The sequence below is a fragment of the Cherax quadricarinatus genome, chromosome 13 (assembly GCF_038502225.1).
Source record: "Cherax quadricarinatus isolate ZL_2023a chromosome 13, ASM3850222v1, whole genome shotgun sequence".
NCBI lineage: Eukaryota > Metazoa > Arthropoda > Malacostraca > Decapoda > Parastacidae > Cherax > Cherax quadricarinatus.
Window position 1 is genome coordinate 41,935,568 of NC_091304.1, and position 25,759 is coordinate 41,961,326.

The following is a 25,759-nucleotide window of genomic DNA, read 5'->3' on the forward strand; positions in this document are numbered from 1 at the left end:
GAAGAACTTTGTCCTTGGAGGCAAAGAGGGGAATGTATGAGAGTATAGTTTTACCAACGCTCTTATATGGGTGTGAAGCATGGGTGATGAATGTTGCAGCGAGAAGGCTGGAGGCAGTGGAGATGTCATGTCTGAGGGCAATGTGTGGTGTGAATATAATGCAGAGAATTCGTAGTTTGGAAGTTAGGAGGAGGTGCGGGATTACCAAAACTGTTGTCCAGAGGGCTGAGGAAGGGTTGTTGAGGTGGTTTGGACATGTAGAGAGAATGGAGCGAAACAGAGTGACTTCAAGAGTGTATCAGTCTGTAGTGGAAGGAAGGCGGGGTAGGGGTCAGCCTAGGAAAGGTTGGAGGGAGGGGGTAAAGGAGGTTTTGTGTGCGAGGGGCTAGGACATCCAGCAGGCATGCGTGAGTGTGTTTGATAGGAGTGAATGGAGACAAATGGTTTTTAATACTTGACGTGCTGTTGGAGTGTGAGCAAAGTAACATTTATGAAGGGGTTCAGGGAAACTGGCAGGCCGGACTTGAGTCCTGGAGATGGGAAGTACAGTGCCTGCACTCTGAAGGAGGGGTGTTAATGTTGCAGTTTAAAAACTGTAGTGTAGAGCACCCTTCTGGCAAGACAGTGATGGAGTGAATGATGGTGAGAGTTTTTCTTTTTCGGGCCACCCTGCCTTGGTGGGAATCGGCCAGTGTGATAATAAAAAATAATAATAAGTCGGCCGTCTCCCACCGAGGCAGGGTGACCCAAAAAGAAAGAAAATCCCCAAAAAGAAAATACTTTCATCATCATTCAACACTTTCACTTCACTTACACATAATCACTGTTTTTGCAGAGGTGCCCAGAATACAACAGTTTAGAAGTATACAGTGGACCCTCGCATAACGCTATTAATCAGTTCCTGAGAGCTCAATGTTAGGAGAAATTATCGTTAGGCGAGTGAATTTTCCCCATAAGAAATAATGGAAATCAAATTAATCCGTTCCTGACACCCCAAATTATGAACAAAAAAAATTATTACCACATGAAATATTAAATTTAATACACACAAACTGAAGAAGATGTGCACAGTTACATAACACTTACCTTTATTGAAGATCTGGTGATGATTGATGGGATGGGAGGAAGGGAGAGTGTTGATGGTCGTAGTGTTTAGGAGGGGAATCCCCTTCCATTAGGACTTGAGGTGTCAAGTCCTTTTCTGGGGTTACTTCCCTTCTTCTTTTAATGCCACTAGGACCAGCTTCAGAGTCACTGGACTTCTGTCGCACAACATATCTGTCAATAGAGGTCTGTACCTCTCATTCCTTTATGACTTTCCTAAAGTGGTTCACAACACTGTCAGTGTACAGGTTGCTAACACTGCTTGCAGCAGCTGTCTGAGGGTGATTTTCATCCATAAAGGTTTGCACTTCAAGCTGGTTTGCACAGATTTCCTTAATCTTTGAAGTAGGCAACTTCTTCAATTTCTCTCTCCCCTCCTCCGAAGCAGTTTCCTCAGGTGTGGCCTCTTGCTGTTGAAGATGATCTAGCAGCTCATCAGTGGTTAGTTCTTCACTGTCCTCCTCCACCAACTCTTCCACATCCTCCCCACTAACCTCCAACCCCAAGGACTTCCCAAATGCCACAATTGATTCCTCAACTGGCATACGCCTCTCAGGGTTAGCCTTAAATCCTTCAAAATCCCTTTGGTCTACACATTCTGGCCACAGTTTCTTCCATGCAGAGTTCAAGGTCCTCTTAGTCACTCCCTCCCAAGCCTTACCTTTAAGGTTTACACAATTGAGGATATTAAAGTGATCTCTCCAAAATTCTCTTAGAGTCAATTGAGTTTCTGAGGTCACTACAAAGCACCTTTCAAACAGAGCTTTTGTGTACAGTTTTTTGAAGTTTGCAATGACCTGCTGGTCCATGGGCTGCAGGAGAGGAGTGGTATTAGGAGGCAAAAACTTCACCTTAATGAAGCTCATGTCCCCACAAAGTCGCTCTGCCAAGTCTGTAGGATGACCAGCGGCATTGTCTAACACCAGGAGGCACTTAAGGTATAATTTATTTTCAATTAGGTAATTTTTCACAGTGGGGGCAAATGCATGGTGTAACCAGTCATAAAAAAAGTCCCTAGTGACCCATGCCTTACTGTTTGCCCCCCACAGCACACACAAATTAGCCTTGAGGATATTCTTTTGCCTGAACGCTCTGGGAGTTTCAGAGTGATACACTAATAAAGGCTTCACTTTGCAATCACCACTAGCATTGGCACACATGAGAAGAGTAAGCCTGTCTTTCATAGGCTTATGTCCTGGGAGTGCCTTTTCCTCCTGAGTAATGTAGGTCCTGCTTGGCATTTTCTTCCAAAACAGGCCTGTTTCGTCACAAACACTTGTTCAGGTTTCAGTCCTTCACTCTCTATGTACTCCTTGAATTACTGCACATATTTTTCAGCTGCTTTGTGGTCAAGACTGGCAGCCTCACCATGCCTTATCACACTATGTATGCCACTACGATTCTTAAATCTCTCAAACCAACCTTTGCTGGCCTTAAATTCACTCACATCATCACTAGTTGCAGGCATTTTTCTAATTAAATCATCATGCAACTTCCTAGCCTTTTCACTTATGATCGGTTGAGAGATGCTATCTCCTGCTATCTGTTTTTCGTTTATCCACACCAATAACAGTCTCTCAACATCATCTATCACTTCCGATCTCTGCTTTGAAAACAAAGTTGCACCTTTGGCAAGAACAGCTTCCTTGATTGCCGTTTCCTTGGACACAATAGTAGCGATGGTTGATTTTGGGTTTTGTGTTCAACCTGGCCATCTCGGAGACACGTACTCCACTTTCATACTTAGCAATGATCTATTTCTTCATCTCCATAGTAATTCTCACCCTTATTCCTGTAGGGTTGGCACTAGAAGCTTTCTTGGGACCCATGGTCACTTATTTTGCAGGTGAAATAACTAAAAATGCTGTGATAATACGAAATGTTCCGATTGTATGCTTGGATGTTACTGCAGAGGCTGGCTTGTAAACAATGCCACCGGTGGAACATGTGAGGCTGGCTCAGGCCGCACATAGTCGTGTCTCGGATGAATCGCGTTGAGCGAGTTTTTTAGCGCTATGCGAGGCAAAATTTTGGCGATAAAATGTAACGCTAGGCGGATTTAACGTTATGTGATGCCAACATTAGGCGGGGGCCCACTGTATATACGTATAAAAATACACAATGTATCCCTCCAAACTGCCAATATCCCAAACCCCTCCTTTAGAGTGCAGGCATTGTACTTCCTATTTCCAGGACTCAAGTCCGATTATATAAAATAACCGGTTTCCCTAAATCCCTTCACTAAATATTACCCTGCTCACACTCCAACAGCTCATCAGGTCCCAAATACCATTCGTCTCCATTCACTCCTATCTAACATGCTCATGCACGCTTGCTGGAATTCCAAGCCTCTCGCCCACAACACCTCCTTTACCCCCTCCCTCCAACCTTTTCGAGGATGACCCCTTCCCCGCCTTCCTTCCCCTACAGATTTATATGCTTTCCATGTCATTCTACTTTGATCCATTCTCTCTAAATGAACAAACCACCTCAACAAACCCTCTACAGCCCTCTGACTAATACGTTTATTAATTCAACACCTCCTAATTTCCACACTCCGAATTTTCTGCATAATATTTACACCACACATTGCCCTTAGACAGCACATCTCCACTGCCTCCAACCGCCTCCTCGCTGCAGCATTTACAACTCAAGCTTCACACCCATATAAGAGTGTTGGTACTACTATACTTTCATACATTCCCTTCTTTGCCTCCATAGATAACATTTTTTGCCACCACATGTACCTCAGTGCACCACTCACCTTTTTTCCTTCATCAGTTCTATGGTTAACCTCATCCTTCATAAATCCATCCGCTGACACGTCAACTCCCAAGTATCTGAAAACATTCACTTCTTTCATACTCCTCCTTCCCAATTTGATATCCAATTTTTATTTATCTAAATCATTTGATACCCTCATCACCTTATTCTTTTCTATGTTCTCTTTCAACTTTCTACCTTTACACACACTCCCAAACTCATCCACTAACCTTTGCAATTTTTCTTTAGAATCTCCCATAAGCACAGTATCATCAGCAAAAAGTAACTGTGTCAATTCCCATTTTGTATCTAATTCCCCATAATTTAATCTCACCCCACTCCCGAACACCCTAGCATTTACTTCTTTTACAACCCCATCTATAAATATATTAAACAACCATGGTGACATTACACATCCCTGTCTAAGACCTACTTTTACCGGGTAGTCTCCCTCTCTTCTACACACCCTAACCTGAGCCTCACTATCCTCATAAAAACTCTTTACAGCATTTAGTAACTTACCACCTATTCCATATACTTGCAACATCTGCCACATTGTTCTCCTATCCACTCTATCATATGCTTTTTCTAAATTCATAAATGCAATGAAAACTTCCCTACCTTTATCTAAATACTGTTCACATATATGCTTCAATGTAATCACTTGATCTACACATCCCCTACCTTCTCTAAAACCTCCTTGCTCATCCGCAATCCTACATTCTGTCTTACCTCTAATTCTTTCAGTAATAACCCTACTGTACACTTTTCCTGGTATACTCAGTAAACTTTTTCCTCTGTAATTTTTACAGTCTCTTTTGTCCCCCTTCCCTTTATATAAAGGGACTATACATGCTCTCCACCAATCCCTAGGTACCTTCCCCTCTTTCATACATTTATTAAAAAATACCAACCACTCCAACACTATCTAACCCCCCCCCCTCCACTTTTAACATTTCTGTCATGATCCTGTGAGTTCCAGCTGCTTTACCTCCTTTCATCCTACGTAATGCCTCACACACCTACGCCACACTCACATCCTGCTCTTCTTTACTCCTAGAAGATGGTATACATCCCTGGCCAGTGCATGAAATTACCACCTCCCTTTCTTCACTGACATTTAAAAATTCCATAAAATATTCTCGCCACCTACGCAATACCTCCAACTCCCCATCTACTAACTCTCCTACTCTGCTTTTAACTGACAAATCCATTCGTTCCCTAGGCTTTCTTAACTTGTTTAACTCCAAAAATTTTTCTTATTTTCATTAAAAATTTTTGACGGTGCCTGTCCCACTCTATCATCCGCTCTCCTGTTACATTCTCACCACTCTCTTCACCTTTCTTTTACTCTCCATATACTCTACTCTTCTTATAACACTTCTGCTTTGTAAATACCTCTCATAAGCTACCTTTTTCTCTTTTATCACACACTTAACTTCATCATTCCACCAATCACTCCTCTTTCCTTCTGCACCCACCCTCCTATAACCACAAACTTGTCCCCCACATTCTAATACTGCATTTTTATAACAATTCCAACCCTCTTCAACCTCCCCACTACTCATACTTGCACCAGCCCACCTTTCTGCGAATAGTTGCTTATTTCACCCGAACTTCCTCCTCCCTTAGTTTATACACTTTCACCTCCCTCTTACTTGTTGTTGCCATTTTCCTCTTATCCCATCTACCTCTTACTCTAACTGTAGCTACAGCTAGATAATGATCCGATATATCAGTTGCCCCTCTAGAAACGTGTACATCCTGGAGCCTACCCATCAACCTTTTATCCACCAATACATAATCTAACAAACTACTCTCATTATTTGCTATATCATACCTTGTATATTTATTTATCCTCTTTTTCATAAAATATGTATTACTTATTACCAAACCTCTTTCTACACATAGCTCAATTAAAGGCTCCCCATTTTCATTTATCCCTGGCACCCCAAATTTACCTACTACTCTATCCACAACATTTTTACCCACTTTAGCATTAAAATCCCCAACGACAAGTACTCTCACACTTGGTTCAAAACTCTCCATGCATTCACTCAACATTTCCCAAAATTTCTCTCTCTCCTCTATACTTCTATCTTCCCCAGTGCATATACACTTACTATAACCCACTTCTTACATCCAACCTTTATTTTACTCCACATAATCCTTGAATTAATTCATTTATAGTCCCTCTTTTCCTGCTATAGCTTATCCTTCAACATTATTGCTGCTCCTTCTTTAGCTCTAACTCTCTTTGAAACCCCTGACCTAATCCCATTTATTCGTCTCCACTGGAACTCACCCACCCCCTTCAGCTTTGTTTTACTTAAAGCCAGGACATCCAGCTTCTTCTCATTCATAACATTCACAATCGTCTCTTTCTTATCATTCGCACAACATCCACGCACATTTAGACTTCCCACTTTGACAGTTTTCTTCTTCTTATTCTTTTTAGTAATTATTACAGGAAAAGGGGTTACTAGCCCATTGTTCCCAGCATTTTAGTTGACTTGTACAACACGCATGGCTTACGGAGGAAAGATTCTTATTCCACTACCCCATGGATATAAAAAGAAAAGTAATAAGAACAAGAACTAAGATAAAATCAAAGAAAACTCAGATGAGTGTGTATAAATAAACATGTACATGTATGTTTAGTGTGACCTAAGTGTAAGTAGAAGTAGCAAGACGTACCTGTAATCTTGCATATTTTTGAGACAGACAAATACACCAGCAATCCTACCATCATGTAAAACAATTACAGGCTTTCGTTTTACACTCACCTATAGATGAAACATTAAGGAAAAAAGAATTTTGGCCATGATGGTGTTTTATGTTTTTGTTCTACACAATGCCTCATATATGCTGACCTACAGTTGATTACTAGACATATCACAGCTTTTATGATCAACAGAATTGTGTTATGTAGGAAATAGATGAGCCTCTACAGTGGCCTCCAGTGTGATTTGGTCAGTTTTGGCATGTGGTCCCATCAAGGGAGGTGGAGGTGCCTAGATGCTGGGGAGGGACTGTTGATTCAAGGAATTAAACCTGTTCTTTCCTTGAATGGAACCCAACTGCCTTCCATTTCCTAAGAGCAGTAAGACTCCTGCAGGTGGGAGGGAGTAAGGGAGGTTTTGCATGCAAGGGGCATGGACATACAGCAGCCATGTGTGAATATGTTAGATAGGAGTGAGTGGAGACAAATGATTTTTGGGATCTGATGAACTGTTTGAGTGTGAGCAGGGTAATATTTTGTGAATGGATTCAGGGAAACTAGTTAGCCAGACGTGATTTCTGGAAGTGGGAAGTGCAGAGCCTGTACTCTTAAGGATTTGGGATATTTGCTATTTGAAAGTACATCTAAACTGTTGTATCTGCATGCCTCAGGCAAGACAGTGATAGTGTGAATGATGGTGACGGTGTTTCTTTATTGGTTCACCCAGCCTCTTTGAGAGATGACCAGCGTGTTAAAAAAATTTAATAATGTTGCATGTGGTTGTGCTATTTTGATGTTTTTACACTGGCAATTTCCAACATAGGGTGACCACCCAAATATTGGAAATATGTTCATCATCATTTATTTGCTACCCTCTGAATTGCAACACCTTAAGGAGGGGTGAGGATGTTGAATGTCAGAGAACCGTCTGAATTGTGATGTCAACACACTTAGTGAGGCAGTGATCGAATAAATGATAGTAAAAGTGTTTCCTCTTTCTTGGGTCACCCAACATCAGTAGGGATTTTTTTTTTTTTTTTAATGAACTGGCCATAACCAACCAAGGTAGGGTGACCTAAAAGGAAAACAAAAGTCTCTCTATTTAAATTTAATAATTTATACAGAAGGGGTTACTAGCCCCTTGCTTTCAGTAGGAAATGACCAGTGTAAAAAACAATCACTATCAAAATATCTTAAACACATGCCATATTATTATTATTAATACAGTTGACCCTCGACCAACGATATTAATCCATTCCTGAGAGCTCATCGTTAATCGAAATTATCGTTAGTTGAGTTAATTTTCCCCATAAGAAATAATGAAAATCAAATTAATCCGTTCCTGACACCCCAAAGTATTGAAAAAAAAAATTTTTACTACGTGAAATATTAATTTTAATATACACAAACTGAAGAAGACATGCACAGTTACATGACACTTACCTTTATTGAAGATCTGGTGATGATTGATGGGATGGGAGGAGGGGAGAGTGTTGATGGTGTTAGTGTTTAGAAGGGGAATCCCCTTCCATTAGGACTTGAGGTGGCAAGTCCTTTTCTGGGGTTACTTCCCTTTTTCTTTTAATGCCACTAGGACCAGCTTCAGAGTCACTGGACTTCTGTCGCACAACACATCTGTCCATAGAGGCCTGTACCTCCCGTTCCTTTATGACATTCCTAAAGTGTTTCACAACATTGTCAGTGTACAGGTTGCCAACACAGCTTGCAGTAGCTGTGTCAGGGTGATTTTCATCCAAAAAAGTTTGCACTTTAAGCCATATTGCACACATTTCCTTAATCTTTGAAGTAGGCAACTTCTTCAATTTCTCTATCCCCTCCTCCGAAGCAGTTTCCTCAGGTGTGGCCTCTTGCTGTTGAAGATAATCTAGCAGCTCATCAGTGGTTAGTTCGTCATTGTCCTCCTCCACCAACTCTTCCACATCCTCCCCACTAACCTCCAACCCCAAGGACTTCCCCAATGCCACAATGGATTCTTCATCTGGCATAGGATTCCCATGGTTAGCCTCAAACCCTTCAAAATCCCTTTTGTCTACACATTCTGGCCACAGTTTTTTTCCAAGCAGAGTTCAAGGTCCTCTTAGTCACTTCCTCCCAAGCCTTACCTATAAGGTTTACACAATTGAGGATGCTAAAGTGATCTCTCCAAAACTCTCTTAGAGTCAACTGAGTTCACTACAAAGCACCTTTCAAACATAGCTTTTGTGTACAGTTTCTTGAAGTTGTAAATGACCTGCTGGTCCATGGGCTGCAGGAGAGGAGTGGTATTAGGAGGCAAAAACTTTCCCTTAATGAAGCTCTTGTCTGCAGAAAGTCACTCTGTCAAGTCTGAAGGATGACCAGGAGCATTGTCTAATACCAGGAGGCACTTAAGGTCCAATTTATTTTCCAGGAGGTAATTTTTCACGTTGGGGGCAAATGCATGGTGTAACCACAGTCATAGAAAAAGTCCCTTGTGACCCATGCCTTACTGTTTGCCCTTCACAGCACACACAAATTAGCCTTGAGGACATTGTTTTTCCTGAACACTCTGGGAGTTTCAGAGTGATACACCAATAAAGGCTTCACTTTGCAATCGCCACTAGCATTGGCACACATCAACAGAGTAAGCCTGTCTTTTATAGGCTTATGTCCTGGGAGTGCCTTTTCCTCCTGAGTAATGTAGGTCCTGCTTGGCATTTTCTTCCAAAACAGGCCTGTTTTGTCACAATTAAACACTTGTTCAGGTTTCAGTCCTTCACTGTCTATGTACTCCTTGAATTCCTGCACAGATTTTTCAGCCTTGTTGTGGTCCGAACTGGCAGCCTCACCATGCCTTATCACACTATGTATGCCACTACGATTCTTAAATCTCTCAAACCAACCTTTGCTGGCCTTAAATTCACTCACATCACCACTAGTTGCTGGCATTTTTTTAATTAAATCGTCATGCAACTTCCTAGCCTTTTCACATATGATCGCTTGAGAGATGCTATCTCCTGCTATCTGTTTTTCGTTTATCCACACCAATAACAGTCTCTCAACATCTTCTATCACTTGCGATCTCAGTTTCAAAAACATAGTTTCAACTTTGGCAAGAACAGCTTCCTTGATTGCCTTTTTCTTGTGATTGTTGATTGGGGTTTTGTGTACAGCCTGGCCAGCTCGGAGACACGCACTCCACTTTCATACTTAGCAATGATCTCTTTCTTCATATCCATAGTAATTCTCACCTTTTTTGCTGTAGGGTTGGCACTAGAAGCTTTCTTGGGGCCCATGGTGACTTATTTTTCAGGTGCAATCACTACAAACACTGTGATAATATGAAATGTTCCAATTGTATGTTTGGATGGGACCACGGTGGCTGGCTGGCTTGTAAACACTGGCACCCACGGGACAAGTGAGGCGCGCTCAGGCTACAAGTGGACGCGTCTCGAACGGAACGAATAGCGTTGGTCGGGTTTTTTAGCGCTAGTCGAGGCAAAATTTTTGCATTAAAATGTATCGATAGTCGGATTTAACATTAAACGATGCCAACATTGGTCGAGGGTCCACTGTATTCTTATAGTTAGGAAAGTGCTAAACCAGTAGGAGTCTTAAGTCACTTAGGTAATTAGAAAAATATTTTGGGAATATTGTAGAATATTGAACATCTTACTTTACCTAAATGTTTGCACAGTGGAACCTCAGTTTTCGTTATTAATTCGGTCCAGAAAGTCTGACGAAAACTGAATTCGACGAAAACTGAAGCAGCATTTCCCATAAGAAACAATATAAATCCAGTTAATCTGTTCCAGACACCCAAAAAGTATTAACATAAAAATACATTTAATAGAGAATATCTGTAGTTTTACATACAGAAAACAATGAGAAATATAAAGGACTAATGAAATGGATAAATGAACATTTAACATCACCCCCTATCACTACCACCCTCTACCACAATCACTACCAACCTCTACCACTGTCAGTACCACCATCACTACCACCCTTTACCACCATCACTACCACCCTTTACAACCATTACTGCCACCCTCCAACACCATCACTACCACCCTCTACCACCATCACTACCACCCTCTACCACCATCACTAGCACCTTCTACCACCATCACTAGCACCCTCTACCACCATCACTACCACCCTCTACTGATGAGAAACAAAGCCAGACTGACTCAGAATGCGTGGGATGCTTTGTGTGGGCGTGGGCGGACCACTGTCAACTCGATGAAAACCGAGGTGATAAACGAAAACTGGGAAAAAGTTTTGACAAAAAAAAAAAAAAATTGTCAAAAACTGAATTCAGTGAAAACCAGGGCAAACAAAAACTGAGGTTCCACTGCATTTCACTACAATATACACTGTAACAAAGATAATATTGCTTCAAAAATTTAATATTCTTCAGGCCTGATGCACCAGGGTAGTAATACCGACAGCACCAGTGATGACAGCGATATTGGCAACACCAGCAGTGATGGTAATATTGGTAGTACCAGTAGTGATATACTAGTTGTATTTATGATGATTTTAGTGTTAGTTATAGCTATATTAGTAAGAACAGTGGAAACATATGGTAGGAGTGATGTAAGTGGTTGGCAAGTCTGCAGGTGCCACAACACCTTTGTTAAGCTTTAGTCTATTAAATCTCCCTGTAATTATTTTTTTACTATAGTAGTTGTCTAATTTGTATGTAGTGTAGAAGATAGATCAACTAGAAAAATACTCAGTGTAGTGGCTGGAGCAATTCACAACTAACCCTGAAATTTGAGGTGAAATTTGGCAGAGGGTTCAGTCCATCCTGAGCTTTTATCATGTCTAAACTTCTTTAGTTTGTGAGTTGTGACAGGTTTAACTATTTTGTTAACAGCATAACGTATGGTGGATAAATGATGGCAAGTACAGTACTTAATTTTACTTCACTGCCATTTTTTTTTTTTTTTATGTATTACCTTTCTTACCTGCCATCATTATGTAAATAATATTTACAGTAGAAGTGTACTTTTTTAACACTGACAATCTCCCACCAGGTTAGAAAAGGAAATACATTCCCTATCATTCATTCACTAGCTATTTTGCTGAAGTGTGCAGTCATCACAGTTGAAATGATCCTGCAGATTACAACATCCCCACCTATCCTATAAAGTGCAGGCTCTGTACTTCCCATGTCCAAAATCAACTTGCCAGTTAATCTTGAATCCTTTTACAGTGGTTACTTTCTTCATGCTTAACCCTTTGACTGTCGAAGGGCCCAATCCTGAAGTTGCTCCTGGTGTCGCAAAATATTCGAAAAAAAAAAAATTATTTTTTCTTATGAAATGATAGAGAATCTTTTCCCGATTGTAAAGACACCAAAAAAACGAAATTTGATGGAAAACTGACGGAATTACGCTCTCGCGAAGTTAACGACTTCGGCGATATTTAAAAATCGGCAATTTCGCCCACTTTGAGCCCTATTTTCGGCTAATTCCGTTATTCCAGTCAACCAAACTCATAACTATTTCTTCAGAACTCTATTTTTTCTATCGATTGAGCACAAGAAACTGCCCATTTACCGATTTCAACTACCCAATAACATGTCAGAAATTTGCAATTTGGCCAATTTCACGAAAATTAAAAAATACGACAATTTCAAAATAAGGTCCAGAATGAACAATGCAGACATTCCTGGCTCTAAAATAAGATTTTCTTTGTTCATCAGTCATGTCTCCAGGTCCCTGTGATATTACTCTTGCTTTTTATTTTGAAATTTTATTCAAACGAAAAATAGAAGATTTACTGTTATGCAGACTACTGCAATACTGTAATAATTGTAAAAATTACATCAACCCATTCATGACTGCGTATTAGAATGGCTATTTGGACATTTATTGGACAATGACATCATTTGTTTACTTTTGAACATCGGCAAAAATCAAACATTTCCTGTACTTTGTGCTCCATTTCCAGGTTCTTTTTATAGTAAAATTAATCAAAATCACCTCCATTTCTATAATATAGTTTCCATTCTATCAAATGAGACCATGAAAACGAGAATACAACCACAAATACTATACGAAAATAGACCACAAAGTTGGCATTTTAATTAAAAAAACGGTCGGAGTTTTTTTTTCTCATTATGCACTGCGTGCTCCAGGATTTTTTTTATGTGGTGCACACTGACCACACAGACCCATTCTCTCACATGTGGGCCTACTAGCTTTCTCCTGCCTGATTTGAAGCCGCTAGAATTTATGAGTATATATACGTCAAACACGGTACCTCACAAACGTATATATACGGCCGCGACAGTCAAAGGGTTAATCCTTTCAGGGTCATGACCTCTGCTCTCAAACTTGCTCTCAGGGTCACAAAATTAAAAACAAAAAATTCTTATGAAATGGTAGATAATCTTTTTCTGAAAGTAATGAAACAAAAAGTACACAATTTAATGGAAAACTGACAAAATTACACTTTTGTGAATTTTGCTGTGATATTGATATTTTATGCATCAATGATTTTGTCCACTTTGAGTTCGATTTTAGGCCAATTCCATTGTTCAGTCAACAAAACTCTTAGCTATTTTTGCTAGTATGACCTCCATTTTATCCAGTGAGTACAAGAAACTGCCAATTCAACTATTTAAACTACCCAATAAAGTGATCAGAAATTGATAATTTGGCCAATTTCACACACAATTCAATAAATGCCAATTTCACAGTATGGTAAAGAATAAACAGTGCAGACATTCCTGGCACTAAAATAACATTTTCTCTGTTCATTAGTTATGTTTCCAGGCCCCTCTTATATTATGCTTGCTTTTCATTTTGAGTTTTTATTCACACAAAGAATACAAGACTTACTTATGCAGACTACTGCATTATTGTGAATTTTTTTTTTCAACGACCAGGCCATATCCCACCAAAGCAGGGTGACCTAAAAAGAAAAACTGAAGTTTCTCTTTCTAAATTTAGTAACATATATAGGAGAAGGGGTTACTAGCCCCTTGCTCCTGGCATAGCTTACGTAGCTTACGTAGGAAGAATTCTGTTCCACTTCCCCATGGAAATAAAGAGGAAATAAACAAGAACAAGAAATATTAAGAAAATAGAAGAAAACCTAGTGGGGTGTATACAGCCTCTCCTTACTTAGTGACCTGCTTGTTTACCGACAACTCGGACTTACGACGGGCTCTCCATCTGGTATGCATACCTAGATAATGTATATTAGAGCTGATTTCCTCTATTCTGTTTATTGCAACATCAAGTACACTACTGTATAAACATTTAAAAATATACCAGAAATGTTATAAATAGTGCAAATGTGACATTAAAACAATATCAAAGATGGTTGATTATAGTATGCTCCTCACTTAGTGACGAATTCGTTTACTGACATGGTCTTATAAACAGAACTCCATCGCTAAGTGAGGAGAGGCTGCATATATATATTCTTGTACATGCATTTGTAGTGTTACCAAAGTGTAAGTAGAAATAGCAAAATGTACCTGAAATCTTGTATATTTTTTTTATTTTTTTATTATCACACTGGCCGATTCCCACCAAGGCAGGGTGGCCCGAAAAAGAAAAACTTTCACCATCATTCACTCCATCACTGTCTTGCCAGAAGGGTGCTTTACACTACAGTTTTTAAACTGCAACATTAACACCCCTCCTTCAGAGTGCAGGCACTGTACTTCCCATCTCCAGGACTCAAGTCCGGCCTGCCGGTTTCCCTGAATCCCTTCATAAATGTTACTTTGCTCACACTCCAACAGCACGTCAAGTATTAAAAACCATTTGTCTCCATTCACTCCTATCAAACACGCTCACGCATGCCTGCTGGAAGTCCAAGCCCCTCGCACACGAAACCTCCTTTACCCCCTCCCTCCAACCCTTCCTAGGCCGACCCCTACCCCGCCTTCCTTCCACTACAGACTGATACACTCTTGAAGTCATTCTGTTTCGCTCCATTCTCTCTACATGTCCGAACCACCTCAACAACCCTTCCTCAGCTTTCTGGACAACAGTTTTGGTAATCCCGCACCTCCTCCTAACTTCCAAACTACGAATTCTCTGCATTATATTCACACCACACATTGCCCTCAGACATGACATCTCCACTGCCTCCAGCCTTCTCCTCGCTGCAACATTCATCACCCACGCTTCACACCCATATAAGAGCGTTGGTAAAACTATACTCTCATACATTCCCCTCTTTGCCCCCAAGGACAAAGTTCTTTGTCTCCACAGACTCCTAAGTGCACCACTCACTCTTTTTCCCTCATCAATTCTATGATTCACCTCATCTTTCATAGACCCATCCGCTGACACGTCCACTCCCAAATATCTGAATACGTTCACCTCCTCCATACTCTCTCCCTCCAATCTGATATTCAATCTTTCATCATCTAATCTTTTTGTTATCCTCATAACCTTACTCTTTCCTGTATTCACCTTTAATTTTCTTCTTTTGCACACCCTACCAAATTCATCCACCAATCTCTGCAGCTTCTCTTCAGAATCTCCCAAGAGCACAGTGTCATCAGCAAAGAGCAGCTGTGACAACTCCCACTTTGTGTGTGATTCTTTATCTTTTAACTCCACGCCTCTTGCCAAGACCCTCGCATTTACTTCTCTTACAACCCCATCTATAAATATATTAAACAACCACGGTGACATCACACATCCTTGTCTAAGGCCTACTTTTACTGGGAAAAAATTTCCCTCTTTCCTACATACTCTAACTTGAGCCTCACTATCCTCGTAAAAACTCTTCACTGCTTTCAGTAACCTACCTCCTACACCATACACTTGCAACATCTGCCACATTGCCCCCCTATCCACCCTGTCATACGCCTTTTCCAAATCCATAAATGCCACAAAGACCTCTTTAGCCTTATCTAAATACTGTTCACTTATATGTTTCACTGTAAACACCTGGTCCACACACCCCCTACCTTTCCTAAAGCCTCCTTGTTCATCTGCTATCCTATTCTCCGTCTTACTCTTAATTCTTTCAATTATAACTCTACCATACACTTTACCAGGTACACTCAACAGACTTATCCCCCTATAATTTTTGCACTCTTTTATCCCCTTTGCCTTTATACAAAGGAACTATGCATGCTCTCTGCCAATCCCTAGGTACCTTACCCTCTTCCATACATTTATTAAATAATTGCACCAACCACTCCAAAACTATATCCCCACCTGCTTTTAACATTTCTATCTTTATCCCATCAATCCCGGCTGCCTTACCCCCTTTCATTTTACCTACTGCCTCACGAACTTCCCCCACACTCACAACTGGCTCTTCCTCACTCCTACAAGATGTTATTCCTCCTTGCCCTATACACGAAATCACAGCTTCCCTATCTTTATCAACATTTAACAATTCCTCAAAATATTCCCTCCATCTTCCCAATACCTCTAACTCTCCATTTAATAACTCTCCTCTCCTATTTTTAACTGACAAATCCATTTGTTCTCTAGGCTTTCTTAACTTGTTAATCTCACTCCAAAACTTTTTCTTATTTTCAACAAAATTTGTTGATAACATCTCACCCACTCTCTCATTTGCTCTCTTTTTACATTGCTTCACCACTCTCTTAACCTCTCTCTTTTTCTCCATATACTCTTCCCTCCTTGCATCACTTCTACTTTGTAAAAACTTCTCATATGCTAACTTTTTCTCCCTTACTACTCTCTTTACATCATCATTCCACCAATCGCTCCTCTTCCCTCCTGCACCCACTTTCCTGTAACCACAAACTTCTGCTGAACACTCTAACACTACATTTTTAAACCTACCCCATACCTCTTCGACCCCATTGCCTATGCTCTCATTAGCCCATCTATCCTCCAATAGCTGTTTATATCTTACCCTAACTGCCTCCTCTTTTAGTTTATAAACCTTCACCTCTCTCTTCCCTGATGCTTCTATTCTCCTTGTATCCCATCTACCTTTTACTCTCAGTGTAGCTACAACTAGAAAGTGATCTGATATATCTGTGGCCCCTCTATAAACATGTACATCCTGAAGTCTACTCAACAGTCTTATCTACCAATACATAATCCAACAAACTACTGTCATTTCGCCCTACATCATATCGTGTATACTTATTTATCCTCTTTTTCTTAAAATATGTATTACCTATAACTAAACCCCTTTCTATACAAAGTTCAGTCAAAGGGCTCCCATTATCATTTACACCTGGCACCCCAAACTTACCTACCACACCCTCTCTAAAAGTTTCTCCTACTTTAGCATTCAGGTCCCCTACCACAATTACTCTCTCACTTGGTTCAAAGGCTCCTATACATTCACTTAACATCTCCCAAAATCTCTCTCTCTCCTCTGCATTCCTCTCTTCTCCAGGTGCATACACACTTATTATGACCCACTTCTCGCATCCAACCTTTACTTTAATCCACATAATTCTTGAATTTACACATTCATATTCTTTTCTCCTTCCATAACTGATCATTTAACATTACTGCTACACCTTCCTTTGCTCTAACTCTCTCAGATACTCCAGATTTAATCCCATTTATTTCCCCCCACTGAAACTCTCCTACCCCCTTCAGCTTTGTTTCGCTTAGAGCCAGGACATCCAACTTCTTTTCATTCATAACATCAGCAATCATCTGTTTCTTGTCATCCGCACTACATCCACGCACATTTAAGCATCCCAGTTTTATAAAGTTTTTCTTCTTCTCTTTTTTTAGTAAATGTATACAGGAGAAGGGGTTACTAGCCCATTGCTCCCGGCATTTTAGTCGCCTCATACGACACGCATGGCTTACGGAGGAAAGATTCTTTTCCACTTCCCCATGGACAATAGAAGAAATAAAAAAAGAACAAGAGCTATTTAGAAAAAGGAGAAAAACCTAGATGTATGTATATATATATGCATGTGCGTGTCTGTGAAGTGTGACCAAAGTGTAAGTAGGAGAAGCAAGATATCCCTGTTATCTAGCGTGTTTATGAGACAAAAAGGCACCAGCAATCCTACCATCATGTAAAACTCGTGTAAAATAATTACAGTACATGACTCAAGAAATCGTAATGACACGATTGCAAACAAACCATACCCCCGGCTGGGATTGAACTCGCGGTCATAGAGTCTCAAAACTCCAGCCCGTCGCGTTAACCACTAGACCAGCTAGCCACAATAAGATTCATCCAACTAGGTATATTTCTACTCCATAGGAAGGTTAGCACAGGCACCTCTGTGACCACAAATGCAAGTTTTTACAGACGAATCTCCAGCTAGCGTGGCCGTGACGAACTCTAGCTCAAGTCCCTTCACTGCCGTCAACATGACTCAAGAAATCGTAATGACACGATTGCAAACAAACCATACCCCCAGCCGGGATTGAACCCGCGGTCATAGAGTCTCAAAACTCCAGCCCGTCGCGTTAGCCACTAGACCAGCTAGCCACAATAAGATTCATCCAACTAGGTATATTTCTACACCATAGGAAGGTTAGCACAGGCACCTCTGTAACCACAAATGCAAGTTTTTACAGACGAATCTCCAGCTAGCGTGGCCGTGACGAACTCTAGCTCAAGTCCCTTCACTGCCGGTATGGTTTATTTGCAATCGTGTCATTACGATTTCTTGAGTCATGTTGACGGCAGTGAAGGGACTTGAGCTAGAGTTCGTCATGGCCACGTTAGCTGGAGATTCGTCTGTAAAAACTTGCATTTGTGGTCACAGAGGTGCCTGTGCTAACCTTCCTATGGTGTAGAAATATACCTAGTTGGATGAATCTTATTGTGGCTAGCTGGTCTAGTGGCTAACAAGACGGGCTGGAGTTTTGAGACTCTATGACCGCAGGTTCAATCCCGGCCGGGGGTATGGTTTAATTACAGTACATAGTACCTCCCTGGGTGGTTGCTGTCTACCGACCTGCTATGTAGGATTATTGTAATATAATTGTATAAATATTGTCTTCGCATTCGTAAATGCGTATTAGACTGGCCAGTTGGGCAAGTATTGGACGTTTGATGTCATTTGTGTACTCTGGAATATTGACAAAAATCGAATTTTCTGCTGAGAGCTCAATTTCAAGCTACTTTTAGTCCTGAAACCATTTGAAATAATCACTACATTTCTGTAATATATCCTCTGTCTTATCAAATGAGACCAAGGAACTAAGAATACAACCATAAAAATTATACAGTAATGCACCACAAATTTGCTGTTTTAAACCAAAAACATGGTCACAGTTCTTTCCATGCACTGCTTACTGCAGGATTTTTTATATAGTACACACTTACAACATAGACCCATTCTGTCATATCTAGGCCCAGATTTGAGTAAGCTGAGCTTATGACGTAGTACAACCTCTCCTCACTTAGCAATGTACTCGATTACCAACCATTCAGACTTAGGAGCATCTCTACCTAAGTAATGTATATTAGAGCTGATTTCCTCTACAGTGGACCCACGCCTAACGTTGGCATCACATAACATTAAATCCGCCTAGCGATACATTTTATCGCTAAAATTTTGCCTCATCTAGCGCTAAAAAACTCGCTCAACGCCATTCGTCTGAGACGCGTCCATGTGCGGCCTGAGCCAGCCTCACTTCTTCCGCCGGTGGCATTGTTTACAAGCCAGCCTCCGTGGTAACATCCAAGCATACAATCGGAACATTTCGTATTATTACAGAGTTTTTAGTGATTTCACCTGCAAAATAAGTGACCATGGGCCCCAAGAAAGCTTCTAGTGCCAACCCTACAGGAATAAGGGTGAGAATTACTATGGATATGAAGAAAGTGATCATTGCTAAGTATGAAAGTGGAGTGCTTGTCTCCGAGCTGGCCAGGTTGTATAGTAAACCCCAATCAACCATCGCTACTATTGTGGCCAAGAAAACGGCAATCAAGGAAGCTGTTCTTGCCAAAGGTGCAACTTTGTTTTCGAAACAGAGATCGCAAGTGATAGAAGATGTTGAGAGACTATTATTGGTGTGGGTAAATGAAAAACATATAGCAGGAGATAGCATCTCTCAAGCGATCATAAGTGAAAAGGCTAGGAAGTTGCATGAGGATTTAATTAGAAAAATGCCTGCAACTAGTGATGATGTGAGTGAATTTAAGGCCAGCAAAGGTTGGTTTGAGAGATTTAAGAAGCATAGTGGCATACATAGTGTGATAAGGCATGGTGAGGCTGCCAGTTCGGACCACAAAGCAGCTGAAAAATATGTGCAGGAATTCAAGGAGTACATAGACAGTGAAGGACTGAAACCTGAACAAGTGTATAATTGTGACGAAACAGGCCTGTTTTGGAAGAAAATGCCAAGCAGGACCCACATTACTCAGGAGGAAAAGGCACTCCCAGGACATAAGCCTATGAAAGACAGGCTTACTCTGTTAATGTGTGCCAATGCTAGTGGTGATTGCAAAGTGAAGCCTTTATTGGTGTATCACTCTGAAACTCGCAGAGCGTTCAGGCAAAAGAATATCCTCAAGGCTAATTTGTGTGTGCTGTGGAGGGCAAGCAGTAAGGCATGGGTCACAAGGGACTTTTTCTATGACTGGTTACACCATGCATTTGCCCCCACTGTGAAAAATTACCTAATTGAAAATAAATTAGACCTTAAGTGCCTCCTGGTGTTAGACAATGCCCCTGGTCATCCTACAGACTTGGCAGAGCGACTTTGTGGGGACATGAGCTTCACTAAGGTCAAGTTTTTGCCTCCTAATACCACTCCTCTCCTGCAGCCCATGGACCAGCAGGTCATTGCAAACTTCAAAAAACTGTACACAAAAGCTCTGTTTGAAAGGTGCTTTGTAGTGACCTCAGACACTCAATTGACTCTAAGAGAGTTTTGAAGAGATCACTTTAATATCCTCAATTGTGTAAACCTTATAGGTAAAGCTTGGGAGGGAGTGACTAAGAGGACCTTGAACTCTGCTTGGAAGAAACTGTGGCCAGAATATGTAGACAAAAGGGATTTTGAAGGATTTGAGGCTAACCCTGAGAAGCGTATGCCAGTTGAGGAATCAGTTGTGGCATTGGGAAGTCCTTGGGGTTGGAGGTTAGTGGAGAGGATGTGGAAGAGTTGGTGGAGGAGGACAATGAAGAACTAACCACTGATGAGCTGCTAGATCATCTTCAACAGCAAGAGGCCAGACCTGAGGAAACTGCTCCGGAGGAGGGGAGAGAGAAATTGAAGAAGTTGCCTACTTCAAAGATTAAGGAAATATGTGCAATGTGGCTTAAAGTTCAAACCTTTATGGATGAAAATAACCCTCAGACAGCTATTGCAAGCTGTGCTGGTGACTATTACACTGACAATGTTGTGAAACACTTTAGGAATGTCATAAAGGAACAAGAGGTACAGACCTCTAAGGACAGATATGTTGTGCGACAGAAGTCCAGTGACTCTGAAGCTGGTCCTAGTGGCATTAAAAGAAGAAGGGAAGTAACCCTGGAAAAGGACTTGACACCTCAAGTCCTAATGGAAGGGGATTCCCCTTCTAAACACTAAGACCATCAACACACTCCCCTCCTTCCATCTCATCAATCATCACCAGATCTTCAATAAAGGTAAGTGTCATGTAACTGTGCATTTCGTCTTCAGTTTGTGTGTATTAAAATTAATATTTCATGTGGCAAAAAAAAAAAAAATTTCATACTTTTGGGTGTCAGGAACGGATTAATTTGATTTCCATTATTTCTTATGGGGAAAATTAATTCGCCTAACGATAATTTCGCCTAACATTGAACTCTCAGGAACGGATTAATAGCGTTATGCGAGGGTCCACTGTATTCTGTTTATTACAGTATACAGTACACTACTGTATAAACATATAAAAATATACTAGAAATGTTATAAATTTCTAGTATATGTATATGGTATGGTTGACACAAACCCTCTACAGGTCGGCCATCACTAATCTGGTAGTTATCTGGTTCCATCAGTAATTTGACACTAATTTCGGCTAGCATAATTTCAAATTTTATCATTATACTGACTTAGATCATTATACTGATTCAAATCATTATTTATATTTTTATTAACACATCTGCTGATTCCCACCAAGGCAGGGTGGCCCGAAAAAGAAAAACATTATCATCATTCACTCCATCACTGTCTTCCCAGAGGGGTACTTTACACTACAGTTATGAAACTGCAACATTAACACCCTTCCTTCAGAGTGTAGACACACTACAGTGGACCCCCGCATCGCGACCTTAATCCGTGCAAGAGGGCTGGTTGTTATGCGAAATGTTCGGTATGCGAATGATTTTTCCCCATAAGAAATAATGGAAATCAAATTAATCTGTGCAAGACACCCAAAAGTATGAAAAAAAAAAATTTACCACATGAAATATACATTTTCCTACACACAAAGAGAAGGATACATGCACAATAGTAGAGTAGTACATGCACAATATATATTGTGCATGTACTACTCTACTAAATGAAGAATAAATGACACTTACCTTTATTGAAGATGCAGCAATGACTGATGAGACACTGTGTCCTGGGAGAGCCTTTTCCTCCTGAGTACTCTAGGTCCTGTTTGGCATTTTCTTCCAGAACAGGCCTTATCACACTGTGTATGCCACTACGATTCTTAAATCTCTCAAACCAACCTTTGCTGGCTTTAAATTCACCAATATGAGCACTAGTTCCAGGCATTTTTCCCTGTTCACATGGGTGTTAGTCGACTGGTGTGGGTTGCATCCTGGGAGACAAGATTAAAGACCCCAATGGAAATAAGTTAGACAGTCTTCGATGACACTGACTTTTTTGGGTTATCCTGGGTGGCAAATCTTCTGGGGTTAATTGTTTCTTGGTATTCTCAATAAGCCACACCAACAACGGTGCTACAGCAGCAGCAGCAGCTGACGGTGGTACAGCAGCAACAGACGATGCTACAGCAGCAACAGACGATGCTACAGCAGCAGCAGACGATGCTACAGCAGCAACAGACGATGCTACAGCAGCAGCAGACGATGCTACAGCAGCAACAGACGATGCTACAGCAGCAGCAGACGATGCTACAGCAGCAACAGACGATGCTACAGCAGCAGCAGACGATGCTACAGCAGCAGCAGATGATGCTACAGCAGCAGCAGATGATGCTACAGCAGCAGCAGACGATGCTACAGCAGCAACAGACGATGCTAAAGCAGCAGCAGACGATGCTACAGCAGCAACAGACGATGCTACAGCAGCAGCAGACGATGCTACAGCAGCAGCAGATGATGCTACAGCAGCAGCAGATGATGCTACAGCAGCAGCAGACGATGCTACAGCAGCAACAGACGATGCTACAGCAGCAGCAGAAGATGCTACAGCAGCAGCAGACGGTACTACAGCAGCAGCAGCAGCTGACGGTGGTACAACAGCAGCAGCAGCTGACAGTGCAGCAGCAGCTGACGGTGGTACAGCAGCAGCAGCAGCTGTACCACCAATAGTAGCGATGGTTGATTGGGGTTTATTATACAACCTGGCCAGCTCGGAGACACGCACTCCACTTTCATACTTATCAATGATCTTTTTCTTCATCTCTATAGTAATTCTCACCCTTATTGCTGTAGGGTTGGCAATAGAAGCTTTCTTGGGGCCCATGGTCACTTATTTTCCAGAAAAAATCACCAAAAACACTGTAATAATACGAAATGTTCCGATTGTATGCTTGGATGTTACCGCGGAGGCTGGCTGGTAAACAATGCCACCGGCGGAACATGTGAGCATGGCTTAGGCCGCACATTGGACGCGTCTCGAACGAAGGACGGTGAGCGGGTTTTTGGGCGGTATGCGAGGCTAAATTTTTGCGATCAAAGCGATCAGTATGCGGATTGTACGGTATGCGATGCGTACGGTATGCGGGGGTCCACTGTACTTCCCATCTCCAGGACTCCAGTCCGGCCTACCAATTTCCCTGAATCCCTTCATAAATGTTATTTTGTTCACACTCCAACAGCACCTCAAGTATTAAAAACCATTTGCCTCCATTTAAATCATTATACTGACTCAGAAATTGTGCAGATAGTTGTAAATCCACAGCAGCAAGCCAGTGGAGGAGAAAGATTTAGATTAGATTTTGCCACCGAAGTGGCTAGTTTATTGTGCACCCCATATCCATCCTGTGGACGGTAGAGCAAGAGCATATGGATACACAAAAGGCCTAGGAACTAGGCCCCAAAGGGTTAACAGGAATACATATGGATTTATATCTACATATCTATAGTTCACTTATCTGTTACAAGCAAATTTAGGAAATTTGCTTAGTATATCTGGTATCTTATTTTCATTAATAAGATATCTTGACATGTCACATAGGTTATTATACTGTCTGTCTCTGTATTCCTCAATAAGTGGACAATTAAGCACATAGTGTTCAAGAGAGTGACCATATGCCTGATCACATAATTTACATTTAGTTTGATCATCATCTGTGTGTCTCCCAAACTGCCAGAAGTACTTGTAACCAAGCCTAAGCCTGGCCACTACAACATCAGTCAGTCTGTTCACATTGCAAGTTGCTCCATAAACATACTTATCTACGTTCATGTTATCATAGTGGGTTATAGATCTACTCAGGCTTCTAACTGCATTCCTATAACAATCATTTTCATTATCTACTTCTCTCCTAATATTATTCCTAATGCTAGACACAGTTATACCAAAGTTATATTCTACATTCTCCTTCTGGGTACTCTTCTTGGCTAACATATCAACTTTATCATGAAGGAATAATCCAATGTGTGATGGGATCCATAGCAATTGTACATTAATTCCTTTGTCCCTAATTTTTGAGTATCTATACCTGGCTTCCCCAATGAGCATGTTGTTGGAGTCATTATATGAGTCAAGAGCCTTCAATGATGACATAGAATCAGTAATGATGATAGAGTCAAGCTCAGTGTCATAGGTTAGCTTTAGCGCCATTAGGATTGCAAACAATTCAGTTTGCAGTGTAGACGCCCAGTTGTTAATTCTTATGCCTAACTCAACAAATTTATTTTCGTTCTTAACTAGGGAGGTGGCAACAAGAGCAGATGCAGCCCTGCCAGAAGACTCCTGTTTAGATCCATCAGTGTATATAACTTGTGATAACTTATTACTACCGGCTAGGTGAGAAATTTCTTCTTGAGAAGTTGCTCTAACAAGAGATTTAAGGAAGGGAATACTAGCAATGAGCTTCTTGGGAGGGACTTGTAGGTACGTGATATTAAATGAACACGTCTTCCATGGAGGGGTGAAATGCTCTTGTTGCCTACAGTGATACAGTTCATGTAGGTTATAAAACTTAATGCAATTGCACGTTTTCACAATCCATTTAGATCTGTGTGTATTTACCTCTAGACACTTGGTAAGATTCACTGTGACAGTGTCTGGTTCGTTTCTCAACATTCTAATACCGAGTACAGTGTTAATTTCAACAATCCTATCACTGATACTAGAAATACCAAGCTCCTTCCTCATGTTAAGAACTTTTGTAGATCTGGGACAGCCAAGAATAATCCTGAGAGCTTCATTTTGTATTAACTCCAAGGGTCGGAGAGAACTTTCTCTAGCTAATATCAACATGGGAGCAGCATAATCAATTAAGGACCTAACATTGGCTATGTACATCATTCTCACGATTCTCACATTAGCACCATAGTTGGGATTGTAGCCAGCAACAGCTTTGAGAGCATTTAGCCTAGCTTTGCATTTCTTGTTTAGTTGTGGTATAGTGGATTTGTTAAGGGTACATCTACACCAAGATATCTGTAAGTTTTAACGTAGCTAATGATTTCACCCTGCAAATAGATGGGTGGGGGATGTCGTTTGCTTGTTAAGATCTTTGTTTTAGAGGAAGATATTATGAGGCCTAGTCGATTACAAATTGCTTGAACTTCATTAAGAATGGTATTCATCTTCTTATGCCCTGTTGTATGGATCATGATATCATCAGCATAGCTTATAGCTATATGTTTAGGTGAGGCAGGTAGAGCATTTAGGAGAGCATTAATCAGAATATTAAATAGCATGGGACTAAGAACTCCTCCCTGCAGTGTACCTAAAGACATTTCTTTAGAATCACTTCTGAAGCCTTGGTAAAGGACAGAGGATACTTTATTTGACAGGTATCCTATTATCCAGCAGAGTAAGCTACCACCAATGTTCATTTTGGCTAGTTCATGTAGTATAACGGTTCTGTTCGCAATATCAAATG

General features: G+C 40.9%; 1 protein-coding gene across 6 annotated transcripts in view; it reads left to right on the top strand.

Moving 5' to 3' along the window:
- LOC128688738 (ubiquitin-protein ligase E3C) overlaps positions 1–25,759 on the top strand; it is a 401,351-nt gene that overhangs the window by 138,171 nt on the left and 237,421 nt on the right. For 5 of the 6 annotated variants that reach the window (XM_070084672.1, XM_070084673.1, XM_070084676.1 and 2 more), the window contains one exon: positions 10,992–11,063. The exons of the other annotated variant lie outside the window; for it this stretch is intronic. In XM_070084672.1, coding sequence (XP_069940773.1) covers positions 10,992–11,063 — 72 coding nt within the window. The remainder of the gene's footprint in view (positions 1–10,991; positions 11,064–25,759) is intronic. 6 annotated transcript variants of the gene reach the window in all.